The following is a 26535-nucleotide window of genomic DNA, read 5'->3' on the forward strand; positions in this document are numbered from 1 at the left end:
CCGCGCACGGACAGCGTGACCAAGTCCAGCCGCATCCTCAGGGCTCGCCTCGCTGGGATGCGGGCCCCGCCCAGGCACGGACTACGAGTCCCAGCGGGCTCCGCGGCGGAGGCCCCGCCCCCCGCGCGGCGTCGTGACGTCAGGGGCGCGAGCGGGCGCCGGTGGCTGCGGCGGAGGGCGGGGCGGGGCCGGCGGGCGGCGGCTGCCTTTAGGGCGGAGCCGGCGGCAGCTCCCCTCAGTCGGCCGCGGCTAGCGGACGACCCGGCTTCCGGCGGCCGTTCCTCTCTCTTTCTCTCTCTCTATCCGTCTCGCCCGGTCTCGCGCGCGGAGTCGCGGCCGCCTTCTCAGCGCTGCCCGCAGGCCCGAGCGCGGCGCCATGTCGGAGCCCGGGGGCGGCGGCGGCGGCGAGGACGGCTCGGCCGGCCTGGAGGTGTCGGCCGTGCAGAATGTGGCCGACGTGTCGGTGCTGCAGAAGCACCTGCGCAAGCTGGTGCCGCTGCTGCTGGAGGACGGCGGCGAGGCGCCCGCGGCGCTGGAGGCGGCGCTGGAGGAGAAGAGCGCCCTGGAGCAGATGCGCAAGTTCCTGTCGGACCCGCAGGTCCACACGGTGCTGGTGGAGCGCTCCACCCTCAAAGGTGCGGGTGCGGGTGCGGGGCGGCGCCCTGCGGGCCTCGCCCCACTCGCGGTCCGGGGGCCGCCCGGCCTTGCGTCCCCCCGAGACAATGGGCCCGCTTTGTCTGCGCGGGCCTCCCAAGATGGCCGAGCTGGGTGGAGACAGCGGCGGCCGGCCGGGCCGGGCGGAGGCCGCATCCCTGCCTCGGTGTCGCGGTTTCGTTTTGGGCCGGCCGCGGCGCTCACGCGCTCCCCCGCATCCCCCCATCCCCCGCATCCCCCGCGGCGGCCCGTACCCCGGCGTGCGGCTCCCGGCCGGCTGTCGCGGGGTCGCCCGGGGTGTGTCACGCGTGGCCGGGCCCCGCGTTGCAGGTGGAGGCCGCGGGGAGTCGGTGCGGGGGTGCTGCCTGGGCGTGGCACCTGCGCGGGGGCGGGGGCTGCCCGCACGTGTTCCCGGCCGGGCTGGGGGCTGCGGAAGCCGCGGGGCGAGCCCGGCCCGGCGCGCTCTCCGGGTCCGATAGTTCGTTCCTCTCCGCGGCTGTGCGTGCTCAGATCCACGCGCCGTGCTCCGCGCACATGAGCCCTGCGGACGGGGCTTGCCGGGCTGGGGGCCGGGGGCCGGGGGCTTAGGTGTTCCTACGGGAAACCAAGCGTTGAAAACGTCGGCTCGCAGAGGACGAAGTCACCCGGAGTCCTTTGACCCAGATAGCACTGTCAGCGTTTGGGCTCCTGAGGTCATTTTTAATGAAGTAAATTTAAAAAAGAATCTGAGTTCCATTTTGAGTGTTTTGACTGTGGGCGACTTTAATCGACGGTTTCTGTATTGAAGTCAGTGACTGCGTCTTAACCGCGGCCACAGTGCTTTTTGGGGGGCGGGGATTGCCGGTTTTGTTCTTCGCTCCTGCAGGATGACCGGAAATTCACCTTTCTCAGTCGTTCTAAATTCCGCTTCGCCGCAGTGCAGGGAGGAGAAGCGTCTCCCTGGGGGTCACTGTCCAGGGCACAGCATCTCTGTCTAACTTTGAGCACGGTGCAGACCCGGCAGCCAGGCTCGCCCATCATGACTTGCACTTTTGGAAGCTGACTGAGCAGTCACGACCTAAAATCCCAACCCCACCGCGTTCCTGTGCTTACACAGACTTCTGATGCATTTCTGACAATCCACCCGTCTGGGCTGCGCTTCTTCACATGCGACTAAAGAATCATTTAAACTTTTGACACACATTTTACATATTTATGGGGGAGCATGTGATGCCTGATGTCTACTCAGGATACGCGTATCTGTTTATTCAAACTCATGATACGATGAAAGCGTTCAAAACCTTTCCATCTTGTTTTAAAGTACTATTCAATGAGGTTTTTAAAGATTTTGTTTATTTATTTATTTGCGAGGTAGAGTTACAGACAGTGAGAGGGAGAGACAGAGAGAGAGAGGTCTTCCATCTGGTGGTTCACTTCCCAGGTGGCCGCAATGGCCAGAGCTGCGCCGATCCGAAGCCAGGAGCCAGGAGCTTCTTCCAGGTCTCCCATGTGGGTGCAGGGGCCCAAGGACTTGGGCCATCCTCTGTCATTTTCCCAGGCCACAGCAGAGAGCTGGATGGGAAGTGGAGCAGCTGGGACTCAAACTGGTGCCCATATGGGATGCCGGTGCTTCAGGCCAGGGCACTAACCCACTGCACCACAGCGCCAGCCCCTTTTTTTAAAAGATTTATTTATTTATTTGGAAAGCAGAGTTACAGAGAGGCAGAGAGAGAGAGAGAGAGAGGTCTGGTTCACTCCCCAGATGGCTGTAATAGCCAGAGCTGTGCCAATCTGAAGCCAGGAGCTTCTTCTGGGTCTCCCACGCAGGTACGGGGCCCAAACACTTGGGCCATCTTCTACTGCTCTCTCAGGCCATAGCAGAGAGCTGGATCGGAAGTGGAGCGGCCAGGACTTGAACCGGCGCCCATATGAGTTGCCGACAACTCAGCACAGGCCCCACCACTACTTCTTACTCCTGACTGTAACTTAGTATCTCTTAGTCACTGTTCCTTATCCTTCCCCTGTGCGCTCCAGCCTCTGTTAACCACCACTGTAGTTTTTCTTTTAAGATTTACTTATTTATTTGAAAGGCAGAGCAACTAAAAGGGATAGAGATCTTCCATCCGTTGGTTCACTCCCCAGAGAGCAGTCAGCCAGAGCCGGGCCAGGCTGAAGCCAGGAGCCAGGAACTCCATCCAGGTCTCCCACATGAGTGGCAGGGCCAAGTCCTTGAGCCTCATCCACTGCCTTCCCAGGTACTTTAGTAGGAAACTGAGCAGCTGGGACTTGAACTGGCGCTCTGATATGGGACACTGGTGTCGCAACAATGGCTTAACCTGCTGCACCGCGGCCCCAGCCTCCCAGTTGTGGTCAGTGGTCTCGCCAGTCTTATTAGCATCCTGGCTACACAGAGACAGTTAATACTGCAGAGAGCACCCACATGGTTTAGCCTGGACTGCACATGAATTTACATGATTTATTAAATGAACAGAGAAATTGCTTTTATCTGTTGCTATGCCTGTGTGTGTGTGTGGTGTGTGTGTGTGAAGAAGCTTCCAAACACTTGTAATTGAATACAGAAGCATTATTTTTTATGAAGCCATAAATGTGAATATGAATTTTTTTTAAGATTTTGAGAGAGAGAGTTAAAGACAGAGAACGAGAGAGACAGAAAGGTCTTCCACCTGCTGGTTCACTCCCCAAATGGCTGCAACAACCAGTGCTGGGGTCAGGCCAGAGCCAGGAGCCAGGAGCTTCTTCCAGGTCTCCCTTGTGGGTGCAGGGGCCCAAGGACTTGGGCCATCCTCCACTGCTTTCCCAGGAGCATTAGCAGGGAGCTGGATCAGAAGCTGAGCATCAGGGAAATGAAATGGCACCCATGTAGGGATGCTGGCATTGCAGGTGGCGGCTTTATCCGCTACACCACAGTGCCAGCTCCCACGTATGTGTTGTTTACGCAGCTCCCAGCCAGCTACAAACTTTTTTGTTCAAGTGTGGCATTCTCAAAGTCTGGAATAAAGGAGGTGAATTTCACAGCTGACATTGCCAGTGGAGAGCCAGTAGGGAAGGGGCTATTAAACTCGAGCTCCTCATTTTAAAGAGAAATCTTCCTGGAGTTCTGACTTGGACATTATTTGGTGTCACAGTGTACCCTTAAAATTGTGGCCACATACATGCTCACTCCATGCCAGGACATTCGGTAGCACTCGCTGGTGAAGCACCGTTCTGTCGCGTCTTGCCCTGGTGCAGGGCGGTGTGGCGGGGTAGCAATGGCTGGGGCCTTGACTGTGCTCTGCGGCTCCATGGTAGCCAGGCCGAGGTCAGGTGGCCGGGTTGGGGGGGTGTTAGTGCCTTGGAGCCAACATAGTAGCTGTCTTTGACGAGTGTGTAAGCTCAGAATTCTAGTTTCCCCCTAGAGAGAGCGTGGGGGCCGGCCTCCTCCTGGTTAGTGCAGGGGTGCCGGGACTGGAATGTGGCCGAACACCAGAGGTTTGTGTGACTCAGCGTTCTGGAGGTAGAGCACTCTGGCAAGTGCTGCAGGGTTTTGTTAAATTTGTCTGAGGAAATGATTTTCCTGAAGGTGAAGAAATGTAGCAGATTGATGACTAAACGCATAGGATCCAGTTCTGGCCTTTGCCTGGCGCCCGGATGGTTAATGAAGTGGCTTCTGGGTCCACAGGGGGAGTTTTCCACTAAACCGTCTTGCTGCTTAGAGCGGCAGGCAGGAGTCCACGCAGCGGGCTCCCGCAGTCCCACGCTGTCACCCTCTGTGGGACAGACCAGCCTGCAGTGACATGAACTTGAATGTGCAGTGTAGCATAGTAAAGGAATGTAGGGACAGCACGCTGGAAACAGTAGCCGTGAACTGTGAAGTGGATGGGAGCCATCTCCTGGCACTGCAGAGAGGGATTCAGGTTGGGAACAGCAGGAGAGGTTTAGTCCCGGCTTTCGTGAATGAGGAAGTCAAAACCCCAGGACTTTAAGACCCAGTTGGGGAAAGGATGTTTTAAGGAAGATTCTGAATCTGCAATTTTCTAGCATCCAGTTATAATGGGAGTATAGGGGCCAGTGTTTTGGCACAGCAAACTTTTAAAAAAATTATTTACTTATATGAAAGGCAGAGTTGCGGTGGGGAGGGATCATCCATTCATTAGTTCGCTCTCCAAGTGGCTGCGACGGCCTGGGCTGGGTCAGGCTGAAGCCAGGAATCAGGAGCTCCATGCAGGTCTTCCATGTGCAGGGGCCTAAGCACTTGAGCCATCTGCCACTACTTTTCCAAGTTGTTAGCAGGGAGCTGGAACAGAAGTGGAGCAGTGAGACACACTGGCATCCATATGGGATGCCTTTGGTGCAGGCAGGAGCTTGCTGGCCCCAACGCTATTTTTTTTTAATGCTTATTTATTTTTTCATATACTTGAAAGGCAGAGCAATGGAAAGATTGATTGATTCATTGATTGATCTTCCATCTGTTGGTTCATTCCCTGTTCCCCACTCCAAAAAACCCTACAACCACCAAGGCTGGGCAGGCTGAAGCCAGGAGCCCAGAACTCCGTCCAGATCTCCCGTGAGGGTGGCAGGCGTCCGGTCACTTGAGCCATCATCGCTACCTTCCAAGATACATTAGCAGGAAGCAGAGCCTCCAGTCTGAGGTGCGGGTGTCTCAGTAAGTGGTTTAACTGCCGCCCCACATACCCACCCCGTGAACTAGTGCTAGGTCCCTTACTAACTAGGGTTTTTTTAACTCCCTATTTCTCCTCTTTTTCTGGAAATACCAAAATGAGCCCCAGTTTCACACTGCGCACAAGTACTCTCCGTGTGCCATGCTCCCTTGGTATGCAGGCAGTGTCAGTGGAGTCTTGGGCTGAGGCGAGCATGCAGACTTTCTCAGCGCGTTGGTAGACTTGCACTGGAGCGAGAGTGGTTGCTGCAGAAGGAAAGGGTGGACGTCCAGAGACAGAAAAGGGAAAGCGAAAGCAGCCGCGTGAGCACACGGGAGGACGCGTGTGATCCCGATGGGAAAGCAATGCGGGACGTGTGTTTGGGATTGTAGAAGGGGAAGATGAGAGGTTAAGCAGGGGCCCAGAACAGGTAATTTGGTAGTGTGTAGGTGGAGGGAAATGAACGGCTGGTCCACGGGCGGGGGAAGGGAGCACTCACCCTGTGGCTGGGAGAGAGCTGCAGGGCCAGGCCACCCTCGGGCCTCACCAGAGTGCTCCGCCCCACCTCTGGCCACCACTCCCTGGACGTGGTGGAAACGTGCCCTGGTACTTAGGAGAGTGCAGGGTGCTTCTCAGGGTGACTGAACTCGATCCTGTACTTGGTTAAGCTGGACGCTCTGCTCACTCTCGGCGCCAGCCTGCCAGTCAGTGGTGTGCCGCACGCTGCGCCAGCCTGCCAGTCAGTGGTGTGCCGCGCGCTGCGCCAGCCTGCCAGTCAGTGGTATGCCCCGCGCTGCGCCAGCCTGGCAGTAGACTGCCGCACTGGTTAGTGCCAAAGGCCATTCTCGAAGCTTAGACATGTATTGAACTCAGAAGTTGATCACGAAAGTGTCCAGCAGACATTGTGCTGGGTCTCAGGGACCTGCAGCGAGGACTTCTGGGCAGGTTCTCTGATTCTTTGTATTGACAGCAGCACCGGGCTGTCCGGCTACATAGTAACCGGTAACTTTACTTGAGTGGCCAAGGTGAAGCTTCTAAATACAAGAAGAGCAGCATTAGTAGCCTCTTACTAAACGTTAACAATCAAGTGTCTCTCTCCTCTGAACCATTTTTAAAGTATTTACCAAAGTAGAGTTCCAGGTTATTGTCAGGAAGCTGTGGGCCCTTTCGGGGCAGAGCAGCGTCCCAGGCTCTGTCCTTGTAAATGGGGCAGGACAGCCTCAGCCTTGCGCCTGTGTGCACGGAGAGGGAGTGTGCAATCAATAATGACTTGCACAAATTGTCATCAGGGAGGCGGGGCTTCCCCAGGGCCGCAGGGCAGTGTGCCTGCATTGGTGAGGTGACGTCACTGGGTGTGCCCGCCGGAGCCCAGGCAGCATTCTTCTGCATTGCAGTGTGCCGGCTGGCTGGCTCGCGGAGCTGCGGTGCCGGCTCCCTCCACCCCGTGGCACTGGGAAGCGGCTGCAGCCTCACCGCTGTGCTCAAACTGCACCTTTTGTTCCTGTGTGGTTTTGTTAGATTCTGGGGAGGGTCGATAATTCCAAATTCACACACTATGTTTTTAGTTGTGTTGGTGATTTCCTTTGGTTGTATAATGCTGTTTTTATTTTCTATTTATCAAGTAGTGTTTTGATAACATGTTTTATAGAAACATTGAATGGAATTATGAGAAATTGAGAAAATTGAGGGGGAGGATATTTCATAACTCCACCCTAACAACTTTTTTAGTGTGAGGGTATTTTTTTTAAACTTTAAAGCCAGCGAGTGAACTTGCAGATGGAAGATCTTGCTTTCTATCTCTCTGCCTTTCAAATAAAATGAAAATAAACAAACAAAAGTTTTATAAAACGAAATCCTGTAGGTTGTCTGGTTGAATAGCTCGCCTCTCCTCAACTGTCCGTTTTACATCTGCAGCGTTGATGCCCAGGGGAAGTGCATTCCCAGGACCACTTAGCTGTGAGCAGTGGGACAAGCTGGGTCGCCTGCCTTGTCTGTCACCAGGAGGCCCTGATGGGAGCCAAGGTCACTGTTCCGGTGCAGAGGCCTCCTGTGCCGGGGCAGCTGCAATGGTTCAGTCAGGGCATTCAGGGTAACACCACACAGAGAGGCTGGGGGTGCTTTCTGGTCTCCCCTTAACTTTGGGGGTTTGGCTCAGCTGCCTCACGAGGCTGTCATGCTGTCAGATTCCAGGGAGTTTTTAGTGAGTGCATGCAGTGTCATGCTGTGAGGAACCTGGCCTGCATCACACCTGGAGCAGACTGACAGGTGCTGTGGTGGAGTGAGGACAGGAAGACTGGGGAATGCCCGTCATGCCCGGGGTGTTCTGTTTGTTTTTATTCATTTACTCGAGAGGCAGAGGAGAGAGTGCTCCCATGTACTCCCCAGATGCCTACAGCGGGCCCGGATAGGCTGGAGCCAGGAGCCCAGCTGAGTACTGAACCCAGGCGTTTTTTTTTAGAAAGCTTTTATTTAATAAACATCAATTTCACAGGTACAGCTTTTGGATTGTAGCAGTTCTTCCCCCCATACCTGCCCTCCCACCCCTACTCCCATCCCATCTCCTACTCCCTCTCCCATCCCATTCTTCGTTAAGATTCAATCTTAATTATCTTTATATACAGAAGATCAACTCTATACTAAATAAGGATTTCAACAGTTTGCACCCACACAGACACGCAAAGTATAAAGTTCTGTTTGAAGACTAGTTTTACCATTAATACCCCCCCACCCTCGCACTGCATGTGCACCCACTCGATTCCTTCTCCAGAACCCAGGAATGCCAGCAGCACCTGGAAGGTGCCAGGAGATTAACCACCTTGCCCAAGATCACACAGCAAATAAGTGACAAGGCAGGGCTAAGAAAAAACATGTAGGGAAGGAAAAATAAATAGCGCCATGTCATGGGGAGGTTTACATGGATTCATTTATCTGAGAGACGAAAGACAGAGAGAGCTCCCTCTGTTCCAACTGCCTAGGCAGTCGAAGCCAACTCCCAGAAACTCAATCCGGTCTCCCATGTTGGTAGTAAGGGACTTGGCTACTTGAGCCGTCACCTGCTTCCCAGGATGTGCGTTAGCAGGAGGCGGAGCTGGGACTCGAACCCAGGCACTCTGATGTGCAGTGTGGATGTCCCAACCAGCAGCTGCGACGTGGCGGTTTAAATGTCAGAGTAGGGGTAGCAGTTGACAAATAAGAGGGTGAAATGTTGATATGAGTCTGAAGTATCTATTTTGATTTATAGAGGATGTCGGTGATGAAGGAGAAGAAGAAAAAGAATTCATTTCCTATAACATCAACATTGACATTCATTATGGGGTTAAGTCCAACAGGTGAGTAGTGTGGGTATACCATTATCTGAGATCTTGAATTTGTGAGAACAGAATTAACGTAAATCTTAACTGATCCAGATGAACAAGTTAGACTTCTGTTGTTTAAGTTCAGTATCTTTGATTTCTTGTTTTCAAATTAGGATTTCCAATTCAATGCACTGTAAATGCTGTCGTCTTTTAATTGTCACAGCATCCATCTTTATATCAGCCATTATGTACTTAACATATCTAGTGATACTCTCATGATATCTCATATCTGATCTTCATTGTTACAGATAACTAGTAAACATTCTCATGTACAGGTCTGATCTCTTTAGGATAAATCCCTAAAGATAGCATGACTAGTTCAGTGGCAAAGACCGTTAATGTTTGTGATGCATATCGCTGGACTTTCCGCCTTCTAGAAAGATTGCATCAAGTTGCAGTAGGATAAACATATCCACATTGAAATCTGTAAATGTTACTGGTTCTGCAGTGGTTTTTAGAAACTTACTTTTTAAAAAACATTTTAAAAAATTATTTATTTATTTATTTGAAAGGCAGACTTACAGAGAGAGGGGAAAGACAGAGACAGAGAGATAGGTCTTCCATCAGCTGGTTCATTCCCCAAATGGCCACAACAGCTGAGGCTGGACCAGGCCAAAACCAGTAGCCAGGAGCTTCATTCAGATCTCCTACATGGATGACAGGGGCCTAATCAGTTGGATCATCTCCCACTGATTTCCCAGGTGCATTAGCAGGGAGCTAGATCAGAAGTAGAGCAGCTGGGGCTCGAACCAGTACCCATATTGGATGCTGGTATTGCAAGTGGCCGCTTAACCTGCTATACTACAACACTGGCCCCAATTTTTTTTTTAAAAATATTTAAAGGCAGAATGACAGAGAATGGAATAGAGACAGATCTTCCATCCTGTGGTTCACTCACCAAATGCCTGCAACAGCAGGGGTGGGCCAGGCTGCAGCCAGACGCTAGGAACTCCATCTGCGTCTCCCTGTGGGTGGGAGTACTTAGACCATCATCCAGTGCCTACCCCAGTACCTTAGCAGAAAGCTGAACTGGAAGTGGAGGAGCCAGGTCTGAAACCAGCAGTCTGACATGGGGTATGGTCCTGCCAGGCAGCAGCTTACCCCACTGCACCACAGTGCCCGCCCTAAACTTTTTCAGGTTTCTAGGAAGTCACATGAATATAGAACCCCAGGTGTCTCGGTGCACATTGGCCACTTTTGCATTTTTTTGTCCTGTTGGTGATAAACAGTGTACCCCTCATCCCTAAGTGCTTGAGTGTGTTTTCCTAGGAGCAAGCACAAAGCCTCGGCTATCGACGTCAGAAAGCATATTTGTTGCTATAATGTCAGTGTCTCATTAGAGTAATGTTCATATTGTCTCAGAAGTCTCATTGTCATAATCCGTGACCTAGGGCCCGGTCCAGGGTCACGCCCTGCCCTGAGTCTCCCCTCGCATCTGCTTTCCTCCAGGGCAGCCCACCAACCTGTCAGCCTCTCCTGGCGTAGATGTATGTGACAGCTACAGACCAGTGGTTTCATGGAACATCTGTCTTTTTTTAAGATTTATTTATTTGTTTGAAAGGCAGAGTTACAGAGGCAGAGAGAGAGAGACAAAGAGGTCTTCCATCTGTTAGTTTACTCCCTAAATGGATGCAACGGCCTGAGCTGGGCCAATTCGAAGCCAGGAGCCTCTTCTTGGTCTCCCACATGGGTACAGGTGCCCAAGGACTTGGGCCATCCTCCGCTGCTTTCCCAGGCTATAGCAGAGAGCTGGATCAGAAGGAAATGAAGCAGCCGGGACTCAACCCTGTGCTCATATGGGATGCCGGCACTGCAGGCGGTGGCTTTACCGGCTATGCCACAGCACCGGCCCCTCGTGGAATATTAGTTTGTTGGATGTTTTTCCCATAATTAGATTCAGGGTATGTGTTTTCGGAATATGGTTGTGATTTTGTTCCTTCTCAGATGCGTCACATCAGGAAACTTCATTGACTTTGGGGGGGGGGCTGTTTTTGTTTTTGTTTTTGTTTTCCTGTTTTTTTTTTTTTGAAAGTTTTTATTTAATAAATACAAATTTCATAGGTACAGCTTTTAGAATATAGCAGTTCTTCCCCCCATACCTGCCCTCCCGTCCCACCTCCTACTCCTTCTCCGATCCCATTCTTCATTAAGATTCAATTTTAATTAACTTTATATACAGAAGATCAACTCTAAGTAAAGATTTCAACAGTTTGCACCACACAGAAACACAAAGTATAAAGTACTGTTTGAAGACTAGTTTTACCATTAATTCTCATACTACAACTCATTAAGGACAGGGGTCCTACATGGGGAGCAAGTACACAGTGACTCCTGTTGTTGATTTAACAATTGAAATTCTTATTTATGACATCAGTGATCACTCAAGTCTCTTTTCATGAGCTGCCAAGGCTAGGGAAGCCTTTTGAGCCCACAAACACTGTCAGTATTTAGACAGAGCCATAATCAAAGTGGAAGTTCTCTCCTCCCTTCAGAGAAAGGTACCTCCTTTTTTGATGGCCCCTTCTTTCCACTGAGTTCTCACTCACAGAGATCTTTCGTGTAGGTCATTTTTTTGCCAGTGGCTTGGCTTTCCATGCCTGAAGTGCTTTCATGGGCTTTTTAGCCAGATCTGAATGCCTAAAGGGCTGATTCTGAGGCCAGAGTGCTGTTTAGGGCATTTGTTATTCTGTGAGTCTGCTGTGTGGTCTGCTTCCCATGTTGAATCCTTCATTGACTTTTTAATTGTATTTCAAGTTCTGGTCTGGGAGCTGGAAAATTGAAACAGCTTTAGTTAGTCTGAATCCATTAATTAGTTATTGTTGAGCACCTGTTGTAACAGTAGCAAACAAATAAAACCCAATGCCTGTTCCCAAGAAGCTTCTGGTCTTTGAGAAGAAAATTGGCAGGTATACAACTAATATTCAGCAAAACGTCCCAGAACACGAACGTTGGAGAGATTGCTCAGATCAGGGACAGGCCCGGGGAGGAGCCATGCTGGGGCTGACTGTGGGCGGTGCCTGGCTTTCATCAGATGGTTATGCAGACACATAACACGTGGTATGTGGAGGAGATGCGATGTCTAATTTAAGTGATGACTTAGAGTGGGGAAGAGGTAAAATTGGAAAAGATGGCCAGCGCCAGGCAGAGAGCCTGCAGTGCGCTCTTCTCACTTCCCTGTGAGGGACTTTGGTTTCCTCAAACAGATATGTGACTTAGTGCAGCGAATGAGTGGTTCAGGTTAGCGTAGGTGAGGTTTAAGTACATCTTGGCTTGTAACTTACAGTTACAACTTAACTAGGGCAGGCTAGTTTTAGGCCAAGATCGTGAGTTCAGCCCGTTTACACGGCAAGTTAACTTTGCCTTGTTTTGTGATCCCGTGATAGAGTCGTGACCCCGATTCCCTAGTTCTCAGAGTGAGAAAGACAGGCAGCAGTCTCAGTGTGGAGTCAGTTCTTAATGTGATTTTTAAACTAAACTCACAAATGAAGTTTTAATTTGTGTGCAACACAAAGGTGGCTGCGGTTAGTGAGGCTGCTTAGGAATGGGGCTGCACTCATTTCTTTTGCTTGCTTTAAGCTTGGCGTTCATTAAACGAACTCCTGTGATTGACGCGGATAAGCCAGTGTCTGCTCAGCTCCGCGTGCTCACGCTCAGCGAAGACTCGCCCTACGAGACGCTGCATTCTTTCATCAGCAATGCTGTGGCTCCTTTTTTCAAGTCCTACATCCGAGAGTCTGGCAAAGCAGACAGGTGAGTGCCGCTTTTCCTTCTGTGGTTTGAACGCCATGGCTCACTTACCGTTCACACACGCAAAGGTGATGTGAAACCCGGGAGTTGGGAGCGCGGTGCTTGAGTGAATACGTGGCTCGCTAGCATTTGGCAGACCTGAAACCTGACCGTGGACCTCGCGTCTTCGTAGGGATGGCGATAAAATGGCTCCCTCGGTCGAGAAGAAGATCGCAGAGCTGGAGATGGGGCTCCTGCACTTGCAGCAGAACATCGAGATCCCGGAGATCAGCCTGCCCGTGCACCCCCTCATCACCAACGTGGCCAAGCAGTGCTACGAGCGCGGCGAGAAGCCCAAAGTCACAGACTTTGGAGACAAGGTTGAGGACCCGACGTTTCTCAATCAGCTGCAGTCCGGAGTTAACCGCTGGATCCGAGAAATTCAGAAAGTAAGAGCAGAGTACTGAAAGTTAGCGCATGCCACGGTTGCCTGCAGTGCTGCAGGAAGGCTCGCCGGCCTCTCTGTCGACAAGGAACACTCAGCACGGGGACAGCGTTACTCAGGGCACAGCTTGAGGGGCTCCAAACAGGTCGTGGGAAGGGAACGCAAGAAAGTGCAGATTTGCCGTGAACTGTTGGAGATCTCTTGTGTTGAGCCCGAAAGAGCATTAATCCCAGCATCCCAAACCGAACCACTTTTAATTTACAGGCAGGAAATCCACCTGAAGTGTAGCTGTTAATTTGTGTTACTTAATGATACTTTTTCTACCTGTGCTGGAACAGTGGATATCCTTGAGTGCTGTTTTGTCTTCAAAGGTGACCAAGCTGGATCGGGATCCTGCGTCGGGAACTGCTCTGCAGGAGATCAGCTTTTGGCTGAACCTGGAGCGTGCACTGTATCGCATCCAGGAGAAGCGCGAGAGCCCCGAGGTCCTCCTGACCCTGGATATCTTGAAACATGGCAAGCGCTTCCACGCCACCGTCAGCTTTGACACCGACACAGGTAAAACCTGGCCAGGAGATCACTGTGCTGCTTTATGAGGTCTTGTTTGATGAGTAGGTGCTTGTAACGGTTTCTTTCTCATGCTCCTCCAGTTCCAGTGAGTGACACTGCTAGCCGTGTCCAGATGTGAGCCACCCAGGTGCTGGGCGACCTGGTTTCTCAGCTGCTCGGCTCCTCTAGGGGGTGGCCCTTCTGGTGCGAGATCGAGCATGCTTTGGGCAGCCAGACAGGAAGCTGGTGTAGGTTAGGCGGAGGCTGCTTGCCCGGAGGGCTGTGTAAGAAAGCTGGCCAGCTCTTGCCCTTCGCTTCTCTGCCTTCCTCCCATTCTGATAGGTGGGCAGAATAGATGGAGCTTTACGGGTTTTTTGCTTTGTTTTAAAGATTTGTTACATTTGAAAAGCAGAGTGGCCAGTGCCGTGGCTCACTAGGCTAATCCTCCACCTGCGGCGCCAGCACACCAGGTTCTAGTCCCAGTCGGGGCGCCGGATTCTTTCCCGGTTGCCCCTCTTCCAGCCCAGCTCTCTGCTGTGGCCCGGGAAGGCAGTGGAGGATGGCCCAAGTCCTTGGGCCCTGCACCTGCATGGGAGACCAGGAGAAGCACCTGGCTCCTGGCTTCAGATCAGCACGGTGCGCCGGCCACAGTGCATCGGCTGTAGCGGCCATTGGAGGGTGAACCAATGGCAAAAGGAAGACCTTTCTCTCTGTCTGTCTCTCTCACTGACCACTCTGCCTGTCAAAAAAAAAAAAAAGAAAAAAGAAAAAAAAAAAAGAAAAGAAAAACAGAATGACAGAAGGAGAAAGAGAAAGATCGTCCATCCACTGGTTCACTATCCAGATGGCCGCAACAGCCAGGGCTTGGCCAGGCCAAAACCAGGAGCCAGGAACTCCATGTGAGTTTCCCACGTGGGTGGCAGGAGCCCAAGCACTTGGGCCCTCCTGTGCTGCCTTCCTGGGAGTGTTTAGTTGGGAGCTGAATCTGAAGTGGAACAGCTGGACTCAGACTGGCTGTGCAGTATGGGATCCAGCGTCCCATGCAGGGGCCTGGCCAAACGCGCCGCACCACAGCACCAGCACCGGAAGTAGATTAATTAAAGCCCAGGTTTCTGTGAGTCCATGTCTATAAGAATGTGCTTCCCCAGCCTGAGCCAAGGCACAAAGTCTAAATTTCATTGTTCTCAAGGATAATAAAATTTTAGTTTCTTGACATGTAATTATTAGCACTAGAACATTTAGATGATATAAAAAGCAAAAAATGGTCAAATGTAGCCTCAGCCTCGGGTGTGTATGAGTAAGCAGCAGTAGGACCACACCATGGTTACCCTGCACGTTACATTACTTTTTCAAGTATCCTCAACAGATTGGTTTGTGTCATTAAGTATTTTGCAACATGACAATGTTGGATTTTAAGGATATATTTCAATTTACCTACTTATTACCTTGTGGAAACTGTTAACTGTCCCTGTTAACCTAGGTCTGAAACAGGCTTTGGAAACTGTGAATGACTACAATCCTCTGATGAAAGACTTCCCTCTGAACGATTTGCTGTCTGCCACCGAGCTGGACAAGATCAGGCAGGCGCTTGTTGCGATTTTCACCCATTTGAGAAAGATCCGAAACACAAAGTACCCCATTCAGAGGGCCCTGCGCTTGGTGGAGGCCATTTCAAGAGACTTGAGTTCTCAGTTACTCAAAGTATTGGGCACCAGAAAACTGATGCATGTTGCTTATGAAGAATTTGAGAAAGTAAGTTGTAGCCTACTAGGAAGCAGCCTCAGGGCTGGGAATGAGCGTGCTTCTGTAACGAGCTTCGTCTCAAATCGCATCCTAGGTTATGGTGGCGTGCTTCGAAGTGTTCCAGACGTGGGATGATGAGTATGAGAAGCTGCAGGTGTTGCTGAGAGACATCGTGAAGAGAAAGCGGGAGGAGAATCTGAAGATGGTGTGGCGGATCAACCCCGCGCACAGGAAGCTGCAGGCGCGCCTGGACCAGATGCGCAAGTTCAGGCGGCAGCACGAGCAGCTGCGGGCGGTGATCGTCAGGGTCCTGAGGCCGCAGGTCTGGTTTGCACACTAAAGCCTGGTGCTGGCCTTGTTGTAAAGAATCAGCCCTTTCTGTCTGTTTCACACTGCTGATTACTTCTTTAGCTCCATTTCCTTCTTGTTGCTGTCGTCTTTAATATCTGTGGCCTCGTTTAGATTGTTTCAATCCAAACCTCCAGTGTTCTGCCTCCATTCACCCCCTCCCATTGTGCGTGAACCCTGGAGGCAGACTTGGCTATGTGGCTGGAATTCGTTTTTTGTTTTTTTTTTTAATATAAATTTTTAAAGATTTACTTATTTATTTGAAAGTCAGAATTACACCCAGAAGAGAGGAGAGGCAGAGAGAGAGGTAGAGAGAGAGAGAGATCGTCCATCCGATGGTTCATTCCCCAATTGGCCACAATGGCCGGAGCTGTGCCGATCCAAAGCCAGGAGCCAGGAGCCAGGAGCCTCCTCCAGGTCTCCCACATGGGTTCAGGGGCCCAAGGACTTGGGCCATCTTCTACTGCCATCCCAGACCATAGGGGAGAACTGGATCGGAAGAGGAGCAGCCGGGACTAGAACCGGTGCCCATATGGGATGCCGGCGCTTCAGGCCAGGGCATTAACCTTCTGCACCAAAGCGCCGGCCCCAGGATTCGTTCTTTAGCCCCTGTTTCACCTGTAAAATGAGGATGATCGTGAATATGCCAGGGTTTATTCCAAAACGGAGTGACTCTTTCTGTTTTTTCTGTTTACCAAGTCCTTTCTTTAACGAATCCAGTCAGAACATCATTACAGAGCTAAAATGAACTCTACTGTGTTTTACCTGGCCTTTTCTGTTTGTTTGTTTGTTTGTTTTTTTTCCTGTTATGAGTAGTAGTTTTAAAGTGTTTGAAAGTTCGGGAGCCTGTCTTGATGGAACTCTTGTGTGGTGTGAAGTGAACACAAGAATGCTAGTCAGTGAGCGTGTCTGTTACGCGTCTCTTGAAGGTCACAGCCGTTGCGCAGCAGAACCAAGGAGAGGTTCCCGAGCCCCAGGATATGAAGGTGGCGGAGGTTCTCTTTGATGCTGCTGATGCCAATGCCATCGAGGAAGTGAACCTTGCTTACGAGAATGTCAAAGAAGTGGACGGGCTTGATGTGTCCAAAGAAGGCACGGAGGCGTGGGAGGCCGCCATGAAGAGGTACGACGAGAGGATCGACAGAGTGGAGACCCGGATCACTGCCCGCCTCCGAGATCAGCTCGGCACAGCCAAGAATGCCAACGAGATGTTTAGGATTTTCTCCCGGTTCAATGCGCTCTTTGTCCGGCCTCACATCCGCGGGGCCATCCGTGAATACCAGACCCAGCTGATCCAGCGGGTGAAAGACGACATCGAGTCCCTGCATGACAAGTTCAAGGTCCAGTACCCGCAGAGTCAGGCTTGCAAGATGAGCCACGTCCGTGACCTGCCCCCCGTGTCCGGGTCTATCATCTGGGCCAAGCAGATCGACAGGCAGCTGACCGCCTACATGAAACGCGTGGAGGACGTCCTGGGCAAGGGCTGGGAGAACCACGTGGAAGGGCAGAAGCTGAAGCAGGACGGAGACAGCTTCCGCATGAAGCTCAACACCCAGGAGATCTTCGAGGACTGGGCCCGGAAGGTGCAGCAGCGCAACCTGGGCGTCTCCGGCCGCATTTTCACCATCGAGAGCACGCGTGTGCGCGGCCGCACGGGGAACGTGCTGAAGCTGAAGGTCAACTTCCTCCCGGAGATCATCACGCTGTCCAAAGAAGTCCGGAACCTCAAGTGGCTCGGCTTCCGCGTCCCGCTGGCGATCGTGAACAAGGCTCACCAAGCCAACCAGCTGTACCCGTTTGCCATCTCGCTGATCGAGAGTGTTCGTACTTACGAGCGGACCTGCGAGAAAGTTGAGGAGCGAAACACCATCTCACTCTTGGTGGCCGGCCTGAAGAAGGAAGTGCAGGCTTTGATCGCAGAGGGCATTGCCCTGCTGTGGGAGTCCTACAAACTGGACCCTTACGTGCAGCGCCTGGCCGAGACCGTCTTCAATTTCCAGGAAAAGGTGGGCTCTGATTCAGCTCTTTGGTGCTCTGGCGTGGGCCGGAGCTTAGAAGTGGCTGACTCAGGAACGTGTCCGCCTGGGGACGGCACGCGGGGTTGCCCCAGCCTGCAGCTGTGTGGGCTACAAGGAGAGGGGCCATTTTGGTCACTGTGCTGTAGATGGGGTGGGGCCATTAAGAAATACCCCAAGTTCAGGAGCCCGTGGAGAGGTGGACCCAGAAATCCGACAGAGCACAGTGAGAGCTGTGTTGTGATACAGCTGGGGCTGGTCACCCCTGCCTCATCCTCCCCAGTCCCTGGCATAGCTAGACCGGCACAGACCTCCGGGCCCAGAGGCTGCCCCGCCAGCAGACAAGAATGAGCATCTGAGCGCAGGCTGCCTCCCCAGAGCAGAGGGTGAGCAGAGGCTCCCAGCCTTCCTCTTCCCCGCCGCCAGGCTGAGCCGGTGATGGGAAGCTGCTCTGCATACGAGAGGGGTGTACATAAAACACGGGAGTAGAGTGAGTGGATTTTCAAATGTTCGTCTGTGTTTAGGTGGACGATCTGCTGATAATTGAAGAAAAAATAGACCTGGAAGTCCGGTCCCTGGAGACCTGCATGTACGACCACAAGACTTTCTCAGAGATCCTGAACAGAGTCCAGAAGGCCGTGGATGACTTAAACCTGCACTCCTATTCCAATTTGCCCATCTGGGTCAACAAGCTGGATCTGGAGGTGAGGGCAGGGCCAGGGACCGTGCCGCCTGTCTGCTGCGGCCGTAGGCATGGACCCTGTTGAGTAGGTCTGCTCGTCACTAGAAAGCCCTTTTCCTTAGCAGTTGTCTGATAGTCCAGTTCCCTTCCAGAACCCCATCTAACGATAGGGCTGAGCGCTGGTACCACAGGTCCCTGCTCATGTCAGTTGTAAGTGGGAAGCAAGGAGCTGAGGGAGGAGAAAGAGTTCTGTATTCGCTGGGTTTTTGACAACTTTCTATTTGTCCTGCTCTTTTTTTTTTTTTTTTTTTTTTTTTTAAGATTTATTTATTTGAAAGAGAGGCAAAGGCAGAGAGAGAGAGAGCGCTTCCATCTGCTGATTCACTACCCAAATGGCCTCAATGGCCAGGACCAGGCTGGAGCCAGGAGATTCATCCAGGTCTCCCACATGGGTGCAGGGGCCCAAGACTTGGGCCATCCTCCACTGCTTCCCCAGGTGCAATAGCGGGGAGCTGGATCATAAGTGGGACACCAGGACTTGATTGGTGCCCATATGTGATGCTGGCACTGCAGGCGGCGGCTTTACCCGCTGCACCACAGTGCCAGCCCCTGACCTGTTCTTCTTACAATATAGATTCTCTTTCTTCCTCTTCAGGCATTGTTCTCTGTCCAAGCTGCCTCTCCCCAATCTAGAAAGAAATCCTCTCGTCCCTGCTGGGGCAGGGAGCGGTGTAGGTGTACGTGCCGTGAGCTTACCAATCCTTGGCTTTCCTCACAGGTGGACTTAAGCAAGCCTGGCAGTGGAGTGTCTGGGAGGAGGGAATTTAATAGCCAGTGCTACAGGCCACACCTGGTTGGGTCCCAAGCTGTTGGTGGTTTTCCCCTTCCTGTTTTTCAAAATGGATAAGTAGGTTGCAGTGTACCCACAGAGTGGACACTGACAGTCGGAGCTCACAAACCCCGCTGTTGTGAACGCACAAACCCACAGCCCCTCAGGAAGCCCGGGGCTGTCAGAGCAGCACTCAGCACACTCCTAGCCAGGCTGCAGGGCCCAGCGCAGACAGCTGGCAGGGGCGTGCAGTGGAGGGAAACATTCTCTGCTTGTTAAAATACAGTGATTTGCTCTCCAAATTAGAGATTTGTCCTGCCTTTGAGGCTGCCAGAAAAACACGGTAGTTTTGTGAATTTTCAGGACTCATTGCAGAACATATCTGCTGCATTAGTGGCAGTCTGTCACTTACGGTTGGGAGGACTGAGTATTCGTCAGGCCAGAGCTGGAGCACACAGCCAACCCAAGATGGGCCCAGTGAGACGGGGCGGGCGTAGACAGAAGGGTTGTCATTGGTAACGTCTTGTCTTTGACCTGAAACGCCTGTGGTTTTCTAATGCGTGTCTCTTGTGAGCTAACTTTGGAAGGAATGCCGCTCCCTGATGCTGCTTTCTCTGTAGATTGAAAGGATACTGGGAGTCCGTCTGCAAGCTGGCCTGAGAGCGTGGACCCAGGTCCTTCTTGGACAAGCTGAAGACAAAGCTGAGGTTGACATGGATACAGATGCCCCTCAGGTCAGCCACAAGCCTGGGGGAGAGCCAAAGATCAAGGTGAGTGTGCCCTGCCGTCGTGTTTGCTGGGAGCTGAGATGTCGCCCCTGCAGACGCACCCCTGGCCGTGCATCCCACAAGACAGTCGCCCTTCCCCAGCCGAGGAGGTGTCACGTCACCGGGTCACTGGTGATACGTGGGCTTCGTGTGCCTGTGACGTTGTGAGGAGGAAGTGTCACCCGCTGTGGTCTTCTTCCAGCTCTGTCTCATTCTAGCCACGAGAAGAGCGTCACACAGTCCCAGGTTGAGGGTCAGTCTGCAGAGTGCCTGCCCCATACCCTTCCTAAGTGTCAAGGTCATGAAAGACAGAAATCATCAGGGTTGGAAGGGGTTAAAGAGAGAGCTGACTTGGATGAGACCCCGGGAAGCCCAGCTGAAGTCTTAGCTAACGCACGTTTCCGTGGGGCGGCCGCTGTGCGGAGTGAGATGCCAGCCAGGGACAAAGCTGGGGAAGCACACGTGGCACTTCTGTGACTTCCCTGCCACTCTCCTGTGAGCCTGTCAGAGTTCCGAGACTCCTACATGAGAAGTAAACCTTAGTTATTTATTTTTAAAGATGTATTTATTTGAAGGGCAGAGTTACAGAGTGAGAGAGCCAGACAGAGATCTTCAGCCACTGGTTCACTCTCCAAATGGTCACAGCAGCTGGGGCTGGGTCAGACTGATGCCAGGGCTCCCCGCGGGTGCAGGGGCCCAAGCACTCAGGCCATCTGCTGCTGCTTTCCCAGAGGCATTAGCAGGGAGCTGAGTTGGAAGTGGAGCATCTGGGAATCAAACTGGCCCTCCCGTGGGATGCTGGTATCGCAGGCAGTGGCTTAACCCACTGCACCACAATGCACCACAGTGCCAGCCCCTAAAAAATATATTTTAGGAAAAAAAAAAAGCTACTTTGCAGAAGAAGGACCTTCCCTACTCACTGAGTTTTCATGCTGATCTGAGCATTACCTGCCACAGATAAAAGTCCAGCCAGGACACTAGATGTGACGAGAGTCCAAGCCCAAGCCGCGTGAAAGGACAGAGCAGCACGTGGGCAGACTGGGGTGGGCAGTGGTCTCTGCCTCCCAAGCCATCTGTTGCATTTGTCTGAGGAAGTGGTCACCTGGGCCTTAGCCAGCCTTCCAGAGAATTCAGTAACGCTGATCACCGAGGGCTACCCGTGGGTACTTTTGGTTGCTCCAGGCGGTGGTGACGGGTGCCCACCTGGCGGTAATTGTCAGTCACCCGTTTGATCTCTGTGTGTCCAGCATTTGTGCAGGATTGACTTACAGCAGGTTCTCACAAGACTTGTGCAGGTGAAGACTGACGTGGGAGACATAATTGGCTCTTTTTTCCAACCCGAACTGTACCTTTTCATTTTTTCTGCACACTTGAATTTTTTTTATTGTTTTAATATTACAGGTTTTGATTCCCAGAGCATACTTTAAAACTGCTGAGTCTCAGAGAAGCAAATGAGCTGTTGGAGTAGGCAGGGTCACGCAGTGAGACTCCCTGGGATTCTTGAGCAGCCTAGGCACTGGTGGCTACAGAGTCCCCTCCGCCCACGGAGCCCCAGGCAGGGCCGTGTGTTCCTCATGACACCCCGTCAGTGGCGCTGGTTTCTCAGCTTCCAAGACGCTTATGGCAAGAGAAGGTTGTATTTGCCAGATTGTGTGGTGCCTGGCTGAGCACCTGTCAGAGCTTCAACACCTGGGCACAGGGGGCCCAGGAGGTGGTGAGGCAGTGCCTGGCCTCTGACTTCCGTGGTCATTTGGGGGCAGCGGACGTGTCACATCGTGAGCAGAAATTACGCAAGATCGTATCTAATAAAGTGACACACTAGGGTCACACCAAGGTAGTTTGTTTTTTTTTTTGTTTTTTTTTTTTTAAGATTTATTTATTTCTTTGAAAGTCAGAGTTACACAGAGGCAAAGAGAGAGAGAGAGGTCTTCCATCCACTGGTTCACTCTCCAATTGGCCGCAATGGCAGGAGCTGCACCGATCCAAAGCCAGCAGCCAGGAGCTTCTTCTGGGTCTCCCACGCAGGTGCAGGGGCCCAAGGACTTGGGCCATCTTCTGCTGCTTTCCCAGGTCATAGCAGAGAGCTGGATAGGAAGTGGAGCAGCTGGGACTTGCACCAGCACCCATATGGGATGCTAGCACTGCAGGCAGCGTCTCTACCCGCTTTGTCACAGCGCTGGCCCCCTACCAAGGTAGTTTTAATAATTTAGGGAAGATGTGACACAGCAGGACTTTTATTGAAATGGATTGCTGTGTAAAAAGTGAAACTTTTCTTTTCTAGAATGTCGTTCATGAACTGAGAATAACCAACCAGGTGATCTATTTGAACCCCCCCATTGAAGAGTGCAGATACAAACTCTATCAGGAGATGTTCGCCTGGAAGATGATTGTGCTGTCTCTCCCCAGGATCCAGAGTCAGAGGTACCAGGTGAGTCTTCGGGCGCCCTGAAGCACACCCCTTCCGTGGTGGCCTCTCCTGGGCTCTCCACCAGCTCCTCTCCCTGGTGTCTAAAGCAGCTCACTCTCTGCGAAGAGGAGGCTTTGTGCTACCTCATGTTTTCTCCAAGTAGTGACTTGGCGTCTTAGCTTGCTCTGAAATTCCCTCCGTGAGCATCTTTGGGAGTCTTAATTCCGGCTTCTCATTTCCCCCTTTGATTAGGGAGGTTTTCAAGCACACACACGGTGGGAATCCAGCCTTCTCTGCCACATGGCCGCTTGATCTCACTTGTTCCCTTCCCCATCGCCTCACCCACTAGGTGGGTGTAGAGTGGATCCCAGCTCGCACGCGTCTGCTGCTGGAGCAGAAGCAGAACTGAAAGACCGCGTGGCTCTTGGCCCCCAGCCCGTGTTGCTTCTGCACAGGACTGGTGGTTTCCGGAGGGGAGAGGCCATGGTCTCTGTGATGGCTGAGGGATCTCAGTAGGAAGCTTGCACTTATTTTTTTTTTTTTAAACATAAACCCAGTTCTTTTAGATTTTTTTTAGGTGATTAATTGCTCATGCCTTGAAATCTTGGGGACGTTCAGCCCAAACCTTGACGACACCCAGCTCATCAGAACTAAGCTTGTAAACATGGATTCCTGCCCCCAGGGAGCCTGCCTGCAGTCTAGCATCTTTCTCCTGCTTTCAGTCGTCCGCTTCCCGTTGCCTCCGTCTCCTGCTCGTCTCCAACACAGGCCGCCCTCCCCTCGTGCACTGGTTCCTGTCCTCTCGTTCTGATACTCAGTAGTTCTCGCCTCTTCTGAGTCTGCCTGACAGGTCATGAGCTTGACCACGTCCTGTGTCCTGCAGCTGCCTGCTTCTGTACACAGGGAAGCTGTAGGAAGAGCTCCTCTCCGGGGCTGGCGCCACCGCCTGACCTCTGTGCCCTGTGCAGTCGCTGGTGCCTCCCACTGCTGCAGGTGGACCTGTAGGCCCTTTCCTGCCTTCTCGGCTGCAGGACTGGGCGAGTGCTCCCTGCTTCCCTGGTTTTCCTCCTTCTATGACCGGTCCCTTTTTTGGATTCCTCTTTTGCTCTCCTTCCTCCCAGCGTCCTAAGTGGGTGGTGCCCTCCCTACTCCTGCGCACCCTCTAGGTGTTCTCATGCAGTCTGTTGACTTCAGATACCACCTGCATGCTGTCACTCCATTTTCCTACCTCCATCCAACCTTCACCCTGAACTCCAGGCCTGTCTGGCTGGCTGCCCACCTGGCTGTCCAGTGGACATGTTCAGGCTTACCCAGAATGAGTCTTAAATCCTAAGTCGATCCTGACACTGCTCCTCTTAGAACCCTTTATCAGCTTCCTGTCAGATTCGCTGGGTCGGCTGATCTCTGGTCGTGACTGTTCACAGGGCTTACTTTCTCCTCTCTCTGGTCTGCCCAAATGTCCCCTTCTCAGTGAGGCCTTCCTGACTGGTCTGTTTAAAACACACCCCTCCCCCTGCCCTCCCTGTCACCTTCCTGCTCTCTCCAGTGTTTCCCACATTCTGTGTATATTGCTTGATCCGTAATTTTCTCCTCCCAAGGAGTGTAAGTGTGTGTGAGCAGGATTTGTGTGTGTTTCTTGTACTTTGGATAGAGCCTGCCACATCGTGGGCACGGGAACAGTTGAGTGAACGAACGCTCAGTGCACTCTTGAACCGTTTGCACCATTAGCAGCAGCGCCTGTCTCCAGCCTGTGGTTCATGTGATGTTTCTGTACCTGGTTTGGGGAATGAAATGTAAATAAGTGTTCTGGTCCCTCGTGGCTGGGTAAGAGGTGTTTTCCCTGAAACACCATTTTGGTCGAGAGCTCTTCCTTGATTTGAGCTCATCTGACATAAGTAGGAGGTCGTGGACCCGTGCACGCGTTCACTGCTGCTCTGGCTCACTAGGTGGGCGTGCATTACGAGCTGACCGAGGAGGAGAAGTTCTATCGGAACGCACTGACTCGGATGCCCGACGGGCCTGTTGCCCTGGAAGAGTCGTATTCTGCCGTCATGGGCATTGTCAGCGAAGTGGAGCAGTACGTCAAGGTAGGCCACCCCGGTTCTGCTGAGACAGCTGTGTCAGCTGTGCTCTGGACACTAAGCATGAGGTGGAAAACATGTGGAGGTCTTGACTGCGTATTTATTATACACTTATTTTAAGGCCAAGAGGAGACAACAGGGCAATTCTTTTGGATTTTAACTGAGACTGAAAGAGGAGAGAGGCGAGATGTCTTCCATCTGCTGATTCATTCCCCAAGTGGCTGCAACAGCCGGGGCCAGGCCAGGCTGAAGCCAGGATCCTGGCATCAATCTGGGTCTCCCATGTGGGTGAGGGGCCCAAGTACTTGCGTCATCTTCCACTGCTTTCCCAGGAGCGTTAGCAGGGAGTGGATCGGAAGCACAGCATGAGAGCTGCTGGCGCTGTGGGAATAGCTTTACCCCCTGTGCCACCGCACCAGCCCTGGGACTTTTCCTGATGGTGTCGAGGAGTGAACTTTTCAGTGTGGTAGGAGCATAGTGCGTAGTAGGATCCTGCAGGAGGAGCAGAGCAAGCCGCACCACTGAACTGTGTTCCCTGCCTGCAGGTCTGGCTCCAGTATCAGTGTCTGTGGGACATGCAAGCCGAAAACATCTACAACAGACTTGGGGAAGACCTCAACAAATGGCAGGCACTCTTGGTCCAAATAAGGAAGGCCAGAGGGACCTTTGACAACGCGGAGACCAAGAAAGAATTCGGACCAGTGGTCATAGACTACGGCAAGGTGGGTCTGCGGTCGGACTGCAGCCGAGACAGCGGCGTGGACGTGTGACCGGCTGGCGCAGGGGCTCATGCAGGGTCGCTGTGTGCTGCTCACCTGCAGGTGCAGTCCAAAGTGAACCTGAAGTACGACTCTTGGCACAAGGAGGTGCTCAGCAAGTTTGGGCAGATGCTGGGATCTAACATGACCGAATTCCACTCCCAGATCTCAAAGGTGAGGGCTGGGATTCTGCAGGGAGATGAGGCTTCCCGCAAGCCTTGGCCCCATGTGATCAAATCCCCCTCTCTGGACAGTCCCGCCAAGAGCTGGAGCAGCACTCGGTGGACACAGCCAGCACCTCCGATGCCGTGACCTTCATCACCTACGTGCAGTCCCTGAAGCGGAAGATCAAGCAGTTTGAGAAACAGGTTGAGGTGAGCTCTGTGAATACTTAAAATCCTCAAACCAGACGTCCAGTTCAGTTTGTTTCTTACGATATTTTGCATTCTGACCAGACCCGTAAGGTCTTCCTGTGTGGGCACCAGCATTGCTTTTTAAGTGCAGAGCGGAGGCTGGCCCTGGAGTCTGCCCTCTGGGAGGGCTGCCGTGACTCGTACGCAGCAGGTCGAGGACTTCTGAGCTGTCTTCCAGGATCTGTTTACGCTGGTGGTTTTCAAGCCATCCCCCCTGCCTGCCCCTTTTGGTGTCACTTGGAATGAAGGGTGCAGTGTGGCTCCGCGGTGGTGCCTCGTCACCGGGCACGGCGCACGCCATCCCTGGGCCGGCTGGGGTCACACAGCAGCCTCAGGAGGGAGGGCTTCCAGACGAGAGCAGGCGCCCTGACCTGCTGTCCTGCAGCCGTGGCGGGCCGTCTCTCTCGTGGGACTCTGGCAGTGGTTTCTGTGATCCTTACGGAAGGAAAAAACTCTGTTTTTTAAACTCTCAAAGCTCTACCGCAACGGCCAGCGCCTGCTGGAAAAGCAGCGTTTCCAGTTCCCGCCCTCCTGGCTTTACATCGACAACATCGAGGGTGAGTGGGGCGCCTTCAATGACATCATGCGGCGGAAGGACTCCGCCATCCAGCAGCAGGTGGCAAACCTGCAGATGAAGATTGTCCAGGAAGATCGGGCCGTGGAGAGCCGCACCACTGACCTGCTGTCCGACTGGGAGAAAACCAAGCCCGTCACGGTGAGTCCCTGGCGGAGCCCCGGCGCCCCTGAACCCGCAGTGCCGATCACTGTGCTTCCCTCAGACGTAAAAGGCCTGCAGCAGCTCCGACTTCTGCACTGAAGACTGCTTGCTTTTGTGAGTATCAAATGCTTGCAGAGGGCAGACGTGAAAACGTGCACCTGGACCCAACTCTCTCTCACCCGGGATGACGGTGCTGGCAAATCAAGGATTGACATCTTCTATCCTTAATTCAGCCCCCTCCTTAGGCGTAGTCAAAGTTGGAATCTAATTCCTGGTGTCACAGGCCCAGCCTCATGTTGCTGCTGGCTGTGCACCTCGGGTGGATGCAGGCTCTGTTGTTGGTTCTGAACCTTTCTGTGCCCACAGCCTGCCACGCCCCTTGTCTTCATGCATCCATGTCTGTGAGC

General features: G+C 52.7%; 1 protein-coding gene across 1 annotated transcript in view; it reads left to right on the forward strand.

The window, feature by feature from the left end:
• Positions 1-216: 216 nt before the first annotated feature.
• DYNC1H1 (dynein cytoplasmic 1 heavy chain 1) overlaps positions 217-26535 on the forward strand; it is a 65322-nt gene continuing 39003 nt past the window's right edge. The window contains exons 1-16 of the mRNA XM_051834910.2: positions 217-635; positions 8533-8620; positions 12224-12397; positions 12567-12822; positions 13190-13376; positions 14848-15119; positions 15205-15432; positions 16388-17464; positions 17998-18177; positions 19605-19754; positions 22033-22179; positions 24105-24245; positions 24785-24961; positions 25061-25171; positions 25252-25371; positions 25886-26125. Coding sequence (XP_051690870.2) covers positions 377-635; positions 8533-8620; positions 12224-12397; positions 12567-12822; positions 13190-13376; positions 14848-15119; positions 15205-15432; positions 16388-17464; positions 17998-18177; positions 19605-19754; positions 22033-22179; positions 24105-24245; positions 24785-24961; positions 25061-25171; positions 25252-25371; positions 25886-26125 — 3807 coding nt within the window. The 5' untranslated portion in view covers positions 217-376. The remainder of the gene's footprint in view (positions 636-8532; positions 8621-12223; positions 12398-12566; positions 12823-13189; positions 13377-14847; positions 15120-15204; positions 15433-16387; positions 17465-17997; positions 18178-19604; positions 19755-22032; positions 22180-24104; positions 24246-24784; positions 24962-25060; positions 25172-25251; positions 25372-25885; positions 26126-26535) is intronic.

Source organism: Oryctolagus cuniculus, chromosome 20 (genome assembly GCF_964237555.1).
Source record: "Oryctolagus cuniculus chromosome 20, mOryCun1.1, whole genome shotgun sequence".
NCBI classification, from domain to species: domain Eukaryota; kingdom Metazoa; phylum Chordata; class Mammalia; order Lagomorpha; family Leporidae; genus Oryctolagus; species Oryctolagus cuniculus.